At 41.3% G+C, this 12,481-nt stretch overlaps 1 protein-coding gene across 2 annotated transcripts in view; it reads left to right on the top strand.

Annotated features, from left to right (window-relative positions):
* The window catches only part of spock1 (SPARC (osteonectin), cwcv and kazal like domains proteoglycan 1), a 110,331-nt gene that overhangs the window by 79,222 nt on the left and 18,628 nt on the right, over positions 1–12,481 (top strand). For both annotated transcript variants that reach the window (XM_067599178.1, XM_067599177.1), the window contains exons 5-7: positions 1,416–1,530; positions 5,314–5,446; positions 9,832–9,952. In XM_067599178.1, coding sequence (XP_067455279.1) covers positions 1,416–1,530; positions 5,314–5,446; positions 9,832–9,952 — 369 coding nt within the window. The remainder of the gene's footprint in view (positions 1–1,415; positions 1,531–5,313; positions 5,447–9,831; positions 9,953–12,481) is intronic.

Below are 12,481 nucleotides of genomic sequence, written 5' to 3'. Positions count from 1 at the left end.
CAGAGGGAAGGCTGGCATATCATCTCTCTGCACTCTGGAGAATATGAGAAGCCACACCGGCTTGTAAATGTGTTTTTGCATCTGTGTACGTGTTTCACAGATTGTGTGGAAACAAGTGTGTTACTTGGTTATGATAGATGTGTGCAGTGCGCGGTGAATCTCTTCCCTTGAGATTCTTTGCCATCTTTATTGTGCGTGTTCATTCATATGCTTCAAAGATATTGCGGCAAATATATATTTATATATATATATATATATATACAGCTCCAGATATGTGCAGCATGTTTACGGCTGATACGTGTTGGTGATCATTCTTATAGATGGTTGTTGAGATTTCAGCTCTACTGTGAGCGGAGAAAGAGGAACTACCATCATGTCAGATTCTGTGGCCGATTTAATGCTGATAAACCAGCATGTAAACAGCAGTGAAGTGTGTGATCAGGTCAGAAACTAGTTGATGTTCACATCAGACACCAGCTGTGTCTCAAATACAACCCATTAGGCCCCTAATGGAGACAAGGCCACTCTCATTTTATGATGTTAGCAGCCACATACTAATGACTTGTACATGATGCGGGGCTTTTATCTATACACTTTGTGCTCAGTCCTAATTACCTCGGGAGTTTAAAACATTTTTATTTCATTCACCACAACGATGGTATGTGATCTGCATATGTTGTTCAAAACCCACTTCGTGTTTGATCTCATTTTATTAGCTTTGTAGAGTATGTTAGTTGGTTTTTCTCATTCGTCTTTCTTTAGTACATATCTGGCACAGCCTGTGTGATTGACAGGATCACCATGACCGCCAGTCCAGGGTCTGCTGCCCTGATGTCAGCTTGTCTCTCACTTCATTTGTACTTAAAGCTCTCAACTCTCTCTTTTACTGCCGCTGTTTCTTTTTCACCTTCTCCACCTTCTGTTTTTTCTCTTTTCTTCTGTTTGTCAAACGAAAGTGGGCTTGTGCTGTTAGTCTAGTGTGAAATGACACAATGCTCGGAGTCAATGAGCTGCTTTGATCTTTTGTCACCTTGGACACCCGCCAGCTGTGCCTTTCTGCCACGGCGATATTGTCACTGTGGAGATTGATTTGGAAGAAGATGGGGTCGACGCTCTGAGAGAATAGTCCTCATTAAGCAGTTCACACTGCGGAAAACTCGACGTTTACTTCATACCTTTTACCATTCTTCTTTTCCTTCTGTTTCTCCAGCTCATTATTTTTCTGCCTGCTTCAGTTAGTAGAACGTAAGAATCTGCCAGCTGGAAAACCAAAAGAACAGCTTGATGTTTTGCTGCATCAACTTTCAACTTCAGTACTACATAGTGTTGATTCCCCTTCTCTGCATGTTTCCACCAACTTTTTTTTTTTTTCTTGCAGTTCAGAGATGAAGTTTGTTCCTGATCTCTCTGTTTAGGTCCAGACGCCACCAAGGACCCCTGTCTGAAGGTGCGCTGCCCTCCTCACAAGGTATGTGTCAGCCATGATGACCAGACAGCCATCTGCACCAATCACAAGCAGCCAACACACAGGTAAGAGTTGTGGATGCTTGATTGCAGTATTTTCTCTCTCCTCCATTATGGAGTTATTATTATTATGTTAATAAATATTAGTAAGTAAATGCCTGTAATGCAAAATTACTATGTAAAACTGATCTTCAATGTGCTAAAGGACAAATTAGAAAAATTACAACCAGCAGAAGCATGAAATAAAGTATTGTTTTGTGTTGTATGTGTTAACAGTGTGTAACAATCCAATCCACTTCAGTGACAGACATAAAGATACATGTTCTCAATACCAAATAACTTTAATCAAACAGTCTGTTTATTTGCATTCTGTGGACTCTGACAAAGATTGTGTGCCCTGTCAGCACCCAATTTGTTTGTGTTTTCACCCATGTCATGTTGCCAAATTTAAGGTTTTTCAATTTCTCAGTTCAAGAATCATTTCTCCCAAAAGACATCTGAATGCTTTCTGTCTCTGTCTTGGGTTTAATTGATTTCCTCAAGTCATTAGCTCCTAAGAAACTAGGTTTTAATTCTTTTCTTCATATTGAATTAATTACAAGTACTATTTGCTGCTTAATATGTCCGATTATTCACCTGAAATCCGTATTTTCCCAACAGCATCACTCACTGAAGCACTGGACCATGAGATTGTTTTATCTACATGAGTTAAATTACCTGCAGTAATTAGCATAACACAGATTCAGTGTCCTCTCAGAGGGCAAATACAAACTTTGTTCTCTCAAGATATTTGAATACAAATATAGATAAATGCACTTTGTGGTGCAGTATGTAGCAGATGATCAATCATTGTTATTCACTGCTAACAAAATTGTCTTTTTGAAGATGCCCTGTACACACTTTGGCGTCACTGTTGTGTCTTACTAAAATCCACAAGCAAATAAATTTTGTTCTCTTCTAAGACGCTGTCAACACAGAAGTTCTAAGGAGAGCTTCTTCTTCTTTTTCATCTTCTTCAAATTCATGTGCAGTAGTTCTGTTCAGACTTTACTTCCCTTATTGGATGATAATGTTTAGCTGCAGGCATCGATGTTTATAATTCAAAAACCATTATGGAGGCTTGCCATGTTAATACGAGTGCACCTCTGTCCTGCTGTGAGGGGGGTGTAGTACCGTCAAATCAGAGCTTTTCCAGATTAGAGCAACATGGAAACTCTCAGCAGGGGGCTGAAGTACAGTGGTATATGAGAGAGCAAGAGGGTGAGACAGAGGAAGAGAGAGGGGAAATGATCACTTTCATATTTCTGTTTGAGAGTAAGATGTCTACAGATTGTCTGTCTCAAATTAATATTTGTCAGGCATGAACTAATTGTCTTGGCTGAGTAAATCCCACCCTTCAAATCACACTAATAACTTGAACACATTCATGTGCTTCACTGCATTTCTGCTTGATAGGAGGAGAAGCATTGGATTTGATAAGGTGATAGATGAGGGGAAACATTTCAGACAATCATCAACCTGCTAGTTTCATCTCACCTTCTCTGCCAGCATTGCTTTATTTATCAGTGCAGCATGCATGTCTAATCTGCCGTGGCAATACTTGTGGCTCAGTCGGTAAGTCTGATAGTTGTAAAGAACCACAAAAGCGTCTGACACGCCACCTGGGATTTCTGCTGTTTTACAGAGCGTGGACATGAAAGAGGTTATACATGTGTGGAATTTCTGCTTGCTCACTTCAGTTCACTTTCCTACATTTTGTCGCCAACACATTCATTTCTCTTTAAGGAGTCTGTTTTCTGTTTGGCTTTTATTCCACTGTTAGTCGATGGATGAGGAGGTAGCAGGGTGTTCTGTGAGAGCACTTTGCTAGAAAATCTCTGCGAAATTTGAATCGGAACTGTCATGGGTGGTGTGTGTTAGGCAGGGAGGGAAGGACCTAAATGCAGACTAAAGAGGCAGGCAGGTAGAGCTCAGTGAGTTTATTGTCAAAAGAGAAGATATAAAAGCTCACAAGCATGGGTGGCAAGTCCAAACAGTAGAAACAGCAGTTGTATTAAATCCACAGAGTTTCAGGAATGAGAGAGGGAAAAGTCCAGACAGGCAGGCTAGCAGGTACAGATATGGTACAGGTCCAGGAAACAGGATACAGAAAACAGAAGCTCGAAAGCACTGAAAAAAAGCAATATGACAGCTACAATGATCTGATAAGGGATCAAAGGATCTCGGCCGGTATATGAAGTAAGTGACTGATGAGAGAATGACGTGCAGGTGGGGAGATGGGCGGGGAGGTGCCAAGTGGCCTGGGAGCTGAAGAATGGCAGACGTCCCAGGGGCTGGACCAGGGCGGAGTAGGAGACCACAGGCGGACAGCCTGGGGGCTGGTCCGATGGGCGTAACAGATCTGGAGGGTGACCAGGATGCAGGACCGAAGGGCAGAGCAGGTCTGGAGGGCGGCCAGTAGGCAGGGCTGAAGGGCGGAGCGGCTCTGGATGCCAGCCTGGATGCTTGTGACGTGGGCAGAGCAGCTCTGGAGGATAGGCGAAGGACGACCAGACATACAGTACCACTCTGGAGGATGACCTGGAGGCCAGCGATGTAGGTGGGACCACTCTGGGGGCTGATGACGAAGGTTGGGCCGCTCTGGAGGTGATGAAGCTGGAGGTCAGGAAAGACAGCTGCATCCTAAGATTCGGCTGCAGGTTGGGGCAGGGTATAGGACAGGCAGACTGCTGGAGTGCAGAGCAGGAGGCAGGCTGGAGGTCTGGTTGGGCATCGGTGAAGACGGCCGACTGATGATCTGGGAGGTCTGGTTGAGGGTCGGTGGAGACAGCCGACTGGAGGTCTGGCTAGGTGTCGGCAGGGGTGGCCGACTGGGCTTCAGGCAGCTGTGTGTCTCCTATAAAATCTTCCTGAGCCTGAAAAGAACGTCAGACTTTCACAAACAAAGCAGCATTTTATTTACACATATTCTGCAGGCTACAATTGTTTTTATTGCTGCTTTTTGTCAGTTCTGTTCTTTCGGTAATTAACAGGTTTAAATGGTCTATTTGTGTCTTATTCTGTGACAGCCAGACGCTGCTATAGATCTGTAATCAAATGATAAAAATTTCAGCAGTTATCAGATGTTTTCCTTCCAGCTATCACTATGTAGAAATGAATAAGTAACACTTTAAAGTGTTAATAAATTGTACATAAATTGAATTAATAAGTTTAGACTTCAGAGTTTAAACTGCTTATTAATAATTTCTATATATTGATAGCTGACTTCTACATATTTGACAGTTGAGATGCTGTGCGTCATGAGTGGTTGCCGTCTCTTCAAAATGACGTTAGAGTGATCGAGGATGTCCCGTTTGGTGAATTAAATTCCTCTGTCTTCATGTCTCTTGCTCACATCTCTCTCTGACATCCTCACTGGGAGGAGCTGAGACACGAGGAAGAGACGTGAGGGAGGGAAGCAAGGAGTAAAAGTTGCATAATGAAAAGCACCCACAGAGCCAGAATGTGACAATAACACTCATTATTAAAAAAGGCCTCAATGGAGCAATTAGGGTTTGCTCAGCTTCAGCTGACCCTGACGACATGAAACCTTTTTAAAACTCTCCGCTCAGTGAAAAACTGATTCCATTGGTTTGGATAATATTCCTGCCTGAGAAGTTATTACTGGACCACACACACACATAAACTTATGAGTCTAATGTTTGTCAAAATGCAGTATGTTTGTAGCTGTTCTGTGTGTGTTACTATAAGTTCAGGTGATCTCTGCTTTGTTTTACTGAGGAATGTCAAAAATTCACATTATTGACTCCCAGAAATTGACAAGTGTTTTTCTGTTTCTTCCTCTCTCAGTGTGAGATCCAGGAAAGCCGGCTTGGGCCGTAAGCACAGGGTTGAAGCCAGTGCTCATGGGAAATGTAGGTTGTGCACAGCGCTCCATGCAAGTCCTGTGTGTGGATCTGATGGACACACCTACTCCTCCAAGGTGAGACGTCCCTTCTATATCTGTCTCCCTGTAATGTCCAAACACTTCTCATTCTCTCTTTACACTCTTATTTTCACTTTTTCTAAGTGTGTCATTTTGTTCTCTCAATTTCTCAGCGAGAATAATTGATCAATAATTCAGTTTGTTTTCAACCATAAAAGCAAGGACAGAATTTCTTCAAGTCATACAGAACTAGAGGAGTTTCAATAATTTACAAAGTAAATATCTGAGATGATCTGTGCCTTTCCTTTTTTTATATGAAAATCTCCTCATTTTTTACTTCTCTTCTCCTGTCTTGCTTCCTCCCTTCTCCACTTCTCTTCCTCCTCACTCTACCTGTGTGTTGACTCATGTGCTTCACCACCATATTGATTTCAGCTGTACTTTTGTCTCCTTCTGCCATGCAACATGACAAAATGACAAGGAGAATAGGGTCAACTATCAGATCCTCCTGTTGAAAATCATCTCCGGATGATTTGGAAAAGCTCTCCAACCTCCATCTCCTCTGATTCTAGCCCCATTTCCTGTCACTCACCTCTGCTCATAAGATCATTCGCGGCTATATTTCAGCTACAAACTCACAATGTCATGGTAGAGGAAAAGAGAAAGATGACGTGACTCAATCTTCATTAATTGAGAAGGAAATGAGCAGAGCAGGACTGAGAGTGAGGAGCTGAAAAGTGAAACCAGTTGACAGAAAAAGACAGAAAGAAGTGAAGCATAATGCCTTTATCCTCGGTGTGGCACTCTGTGGATTTTCATTGACATCCGCATTCACAATATCATATTATCCCTGTGTTCACAACCTTTTGGTTGCCAGGTGTGACGCACAATCCAATATAGAGGAACCTTATACAAACGGATAATATAAGACGTCTCTTGAGTCTCTTGCACAGCTGAATCAAAGTCTTTGTGACAGAAATATTGGCAAAGAAGAGCGAGCAACATGCTTGTTACCACTTGCTCAGTGTTATTTAGTAATTGCAGCGTTTCAGTCAGGGACATTTTTTAAACATATAATAGTGTCTGAGACAGAATCAATAAAAGCAAACTTATAAAAGGAGTCACACTGGGGTCATGTTTTCTTGTCTGACATGCTTGTTGTCTACACATCAGCCGGGTTTCGAGTTCAGATCTGTAGAATATTATTGCACTTACAGATGTTTGGTGATCATGTTGTTTGAATGCAGGGTTAAGCCTCAAAGAGGAAGTATGAAACAGCCTTTGATTGGGCGTTTCCACTCCGTGTGTTGGAGGTAGTCAGCACAAAAGCCTTCCTAATGACCCACCTGCCTGAGATGTGCTGAGGAGGAGAGCTGTTGAAGGAGAAACAAGAGAAGAAGAACAAAAGGAAGAGGAGAGCCAGGGAGTCCCTGTGCTCGCTGCGGTAATTTAGTTGGAGGGGTTCAGTTAGCGGGTGGAGTGATGGGTCCCTGTGGCCCAACTTAAACTCAGCTCACCAGTGAGTTGCTCTGTAACACACTGGTCTCTAGCTTATTCATGTTTTATTATTACATTACACGCTTCTCTCATAACCACACACACCCACACACCCTCACACACACACACACACACACACACACACACACACACATACACACACACACACACTCAATATCCTATTAAGAGGACACTGCTCTTATCTCCTGAGAGGCTTCAGCCCACTAAGTTAAGTCCATTACTTCCCTCCTCTTAAATTATCCTCTCTCCTCTCCTCTCCTCTCCTCTCCTGTCCTCTCCTCTCCTCTTCTCTCCTCTCCTTTCCTCTCCTCTTCTCTTCTCTTCTCTCCTCTCCTCTCCTCTCCTCTCTTCTATTTTTACTCCCTGAAGTCAGGTGTTAAAATACTGTTTCATCAAAACCACATTAACCCCTGGAGAGAGACAAACATAAAGATTCATTGGGCCTCTCAGTGTGCTGACAGTGACTAGGGGAGGTCATCCATTTCCCCGGCTTTCTCTCTCTCGGCTCTCTGTCTCCCTCCCCAGACAGCTAATTCAATATGTTGAGAACAGGACACAGCACTGTTCCTTTGTCAACAAATTTCATTAAGCAATATTAGCAGCGCTATCATAGAGGTGACAGGGAGGAAATGATGGATTTGAATTAAGACTGAGGGAAATGGAAGTGCTGGTAGGCTAATGCTAAGCATGTGTAAGGCATGGTTTGGTAAGATATATGTATGGATATTTATGCACAGTCATGGTCTCGGTTGACAAAACCTGTCGTCATCATCTCACAAACAGGATTTACATAACTCATCTCAGTTTCATTATTCTTCATGGAAGGATGTTGTAATTGGATTTTTTCCCCCCAACTAGTCCAAACAATTTCTTACCCCTCACTTACCTGAAATGAGATTTATACTGTTAAATTACATTCTGAAGAAGTCCATCTTGCGTTTTGCATGGCATTAGGTTTGTGCTGCAGTGAATAATAGAATGTCACTGGGCATCTCGCTGTCTAATGGTGTGTCTATATGGCTGCCTAATGGACACATCTGTTCATAGAAGATAAATGACCAATCCTGTCTCAGCAAATCTTTCCCTTAATCAGATAGACAAGGAAGTTTAATATTCGTGTTTTTCAAGTTTTGCATACGTGTACATACTTTCAACACAGTTACGACATACCTTTACATCATGGAAATTAAGTCTCAAGACTGGGTTGCTCCAGCTGTTCGTATATCCATCACCGAGTTTGTGCGTAAAGTCCTTTTTAGGTTCTTAGTAACTACCAGCTAGTTTCAAACTAGTTATTTATTATATCAGGTTGCACCATTAAACTTAAAGGATAGGTTCACAATTTTTCAAGTCTGTCTTAAAACAACAGTCAGGTGTTCATGTGAACACTAAAAGAGGTTTTCCTCGCTGTAATCATTCCTGCTGTTCATACTGGCTCTTAAAAGATCCCCTTCAAATGTGCTTTCAATATAAGTGATGGGGGGCAAAATCCACAGTGTGTCCACATAGTCATTTTGTGCAAAAATGCATTTAAAAGTGGATCTGAAGCTTATATGAGGCTTCAGCAGTCTGAGTTAGATATCTGCCACATTTACAGTCTTTTTGGCATCAAATTCCCTCTTTGTTTCTCTGTGGAGCTGTGGTGGAAGTATAGTAAGAAAAAGAGGGACTTTGGCACTAAAAAGACTATAACATTGAAAGATATCTACTTGATTTGACTCACTTGGCACTTGGAAGTTTCATATTAGCTTCAGATAAACTTTTGAATACATTTTTGCACAGAAGGAGGACTGTGGATTTTGTCCCCATCACTTACATTGTAAGTGCATTATGAGGGATCTTCTGATGGTCAGTATGAACAGGAGGAATGATTACAGCAAGAAAAACCTGTTTCAGTTTTTTTTGGGCACCTGACTGTTGTTTTAGAATAGACTTGAAAAACTGTGAATCCATCCTTTAAGAAGTCTCAGCTTGTAAACACTTTTGCTTGCTAGAAAACATCTGAAGCACTGTCCAGTAAGAGGCAACCAAATATGTAAACAGGAAGTCAATGTAGCATCACGAGTGAAATGTAAAGTGTCAGGTCAGGTTGACCATATACCATATTAAGTTCCCTCTTTCACTTTAATAAATGGGTCGATTATTAGCAAGCTAATGTTAGCTTTGTCAGTTGGTTCATTCAGCTTATGCAACAGTTCTTCCTGGCAGTGAGTAGGTGGAAATATTTAGTGACAACTAATCTCCACATAGGAACTAGTTTGTGCAGTGATGCGTCTCCACTTAAAAAACAATTTAATTATAACTTGGCTTTGAACCTACAAACAGCTGGTGCAACCAGCTCCAGAACTCATGCTTCTTCATCATTTGTGCTATAGTATCAGTTTATTTAAAGGGGTGCTCCAGCGATGTTTCATTGCATTTACATAAATATGGGGGACTTGTGAGAGACAGACTAAAATAAGAATGAGAAGAATAATTATTTGTATAGCCCAATATCATGAAATTTGCCTCAGGGGGCTTTACAATCTGTAAAGCAATACAACAGCCTCTATCCTTAGACCCTTGATTTGAATAAGGAAAAATTCCCTTAAAAAAAAAAAAAAAACTTTAATGGGGGAAAAATGGAAGAAACCTCAGGAAGATCAACAGAGGAGGGATCCCTCTGAGATCCCTCAAAGCAAAATTACAGAAATACAACATGGACAAACACGACGACAAAGTTGTAATGGATTTATAACATTTTAAAATGCACACACAAAAAAAGATTTTGACTCGGGATACTTTCTTATGTAATGAACATATTGTACAATTGTTTTCACAGGCTGAGTAGTTCTCCCCATGACAAGTAAACTGATCACTTCCCAACCCTCACATCTGTGAAATAAAGCCTCAATCACACATTGGTGCTCTTTGTGTTTTTACAGTGTAAGTTGGAGTTCCAGACCTGTCTGTCTGGGAAGACGGTCTCAGTGAAATGTGATGGGCTGTGTCCCTGTTTGCCTGGTCAGGAGTTCAGCAAACCGCCACACAAGACTGAGAAGACAGGTGAGTACTCCCCATTCATATAAATAAACTGGTTAGTGCTTTAAGTGTGTTAGCCAATCAAACCTCTTTTCCACCTGTTTTAGACTGTATGGATGGGTAGATTATATAAAGAGTGATGGCGGGATATACTGTATGTGCTGACAAAGGGAAGGTTATCTGGATTTCAGCCATTTGGGGGTTCAAGTGGATGCACATTTATGACTCTTCAGCAAACACGCAAAAACAATTGTCAGACTCTGTGGTGATTCATGGTGTTTCCTTTCCTTTCCTTTCACCTCTCCCCTTACTCATGTTATTTTCTTCCCTTCACACCCCACCCCTCCACCCATCCACCCACCACCACCAGCTACAGACAAGAAGCAGTGATGGAGTGAGCGTGTGTGTCTTATTGTTTGTCATGAAAATAGGATTTCAGCAGATGGATGGAGAGATTCCGGAGGAGAAATGCAATCTAAAAGTTAGCAGCACAAAAAAAGGATGGATTATTATCGTTACAGACTTCCTCCCTCGCAGGTGAGGGAGTAGCAGGATGGTTTATACTTGAATATTTTGGACATGCTTACCTTCCCTCTGCCCTCAAAGGTCTTTTCTAATCACTTTCTGATTAGGAAGCATTTATAAGGCACATTGAATAAATAAAAGAGAGTGTCTGCTAATTAATGACAACTCTCTCTTGATCTAATTCGCTCTTCATTAGTTTAAGGCTGGATGATGGAGAGAACCGAGAGTGATGCTGTAACAGAGAAGTATTTTACCAACTTGATTGCTGCCTAATTAATTCCCCTCCATCCAAACTATAATTATTTGTTTGCTGGTTTGCTGAGAGCTTGGCTCTGGGAGTGAACAGAGTGGATGAGCTTATGTGAAGAAAATCTATTTCCAGATCTTGGACAGTATCAACATGCAGCATTACATTTCTCAGTGTTTGGCTCTCTGCTGATTCTGACTCTTTCTGTGAGTTTTTGTGTTTACATGTGGTCTTCCCTCATGTTCCTAGTTCTGATTGCACTTTATCGTCTTCTCATGAACGTCACTGTACTTCTCAGCACAGCCAGTCCTCCGACCATCAGTGAGATAGGAAGCTAGCAGATAGCAGGTCCGGGCGGTTCCAGGAGATGAGTGAAGTGTGTGCGTTTGTGTGTTTGACGTCTCCCCAGCTGATAGAATCTCTCATTAGATCAGCTCCACAAAATGGTTAACGGATGGAGAAGGCAGTAGGTGAGGAAAACACTGTGAGTTTGTCAGATTGTGTTCCTATGGTAACAGCCAAAAGATTGCAGCAGTTCGGTTTGTGTGATCACTCCTCTCTGTTTACTGATACCCAAAAGGTTCAGACCAGGTTTGAACATTCATACCAGACTAGTAAATATCTCTGTTTACACAACCTGTATATATAACTATATATATAATTATAAATCCTGATTATGTATATGTAAGATTAAAGCTATGAATACATTTTGGTTGCATTGCCATCAAAGTCGTATTAACTAGTACAAAAGCCAGTTGGGAATACTGGTAAATACACATTTATCATGAGGAAAAAAGTGGGGGAAAAGTTTTGCAAATAACAACAGGAAAAGACACAACGGAGGTTACATGCTTATTGATCCGGAAATCTTAAATTTTCAGGTCAGACATTTTCAGTCACTCTAGCAAATGTCACACTCCACAGTGATGTTCAGGCACGCTTGGGATCAAGATGAGTGAGATTTATTTCTTCAGTTTTATCTTCTCTGTGAAAGCTGTATGAATCAGAAGAACTGGATACATAGTACATATTCAGTGAAGTGTGTGTGTGTGTGTGTGTATGTGAGAGCATTATTTAGACATGGAGGGCAGATGAGGTAAGTGTTGAGAGTTGGCATCAGGAGAAATAAGCTGGACAGGCAGAACTAAGCTAATTAAAGTGGCAGGGCTGATCTGTTTAAATCAAGTTAAAATAGTCAATGCGGGAGGTTTTGTCAGTCATCCATATACAGCATGTTGTCATCCTAGCATCAGCATTAATGTCTTTGCTGAGGCCACTGTGCTTTTATAATTACATCGTACTATACAGTATTATCCATGGTACTCAGTACTATGCAGTACATCTACTCAAGAGGGTGAGTTTATTAATGATTAAGCACATCTATGATGGTGCTAAAACAGTCACAACAGTGACATCACAGCACAAGAAAGCACATTAATGAATGAAAGAAGATGAAAGGTTGAATTATTTTTTCCAGTTCATTACAGGTTAACACTGAGTCATACTGGATGGAAAAAATGCTGCACACTCTTCCTAATCAGAGCAGGGCGTTAGCGTGATTAAAAACAGAACAGAACTGATATAAGAGTTTTTATGCACTGGAAGAAGCTATATTTTAGTACATCATCAGCATGATTTCTTTGTTAAATCTGAGTTCTGATTTAAAAAAATCAACAGAGATTTAAGCTTAGAGGATAACTGGACCAGGCTGTTGGTAAAACTTTAGGAGTTACGACAGACAAATACTGTAAATTAACTCTAGTTTACTCACATTCAGCTGA

The sequence above is a fragment of the Thunnus thynnus genome, chromosome 9, assembly GCF_963924715.1.
Source record: "Thunnus thynnus chromosome 9, fThuThy2.1, whole genome shotgun sequence".
In the NCBI taxonomy this organism is placed as follows: Eukaryota; Metazoa; Chordata; class Actinopteri; order Scombriformes; family Scombridae; genus Thunnus; species Thunnus thynnus.
Note: the sequence above shows the minus strand (reverse complement) of the source record. Positions and strands in the feature narration are given on the sequence as shown.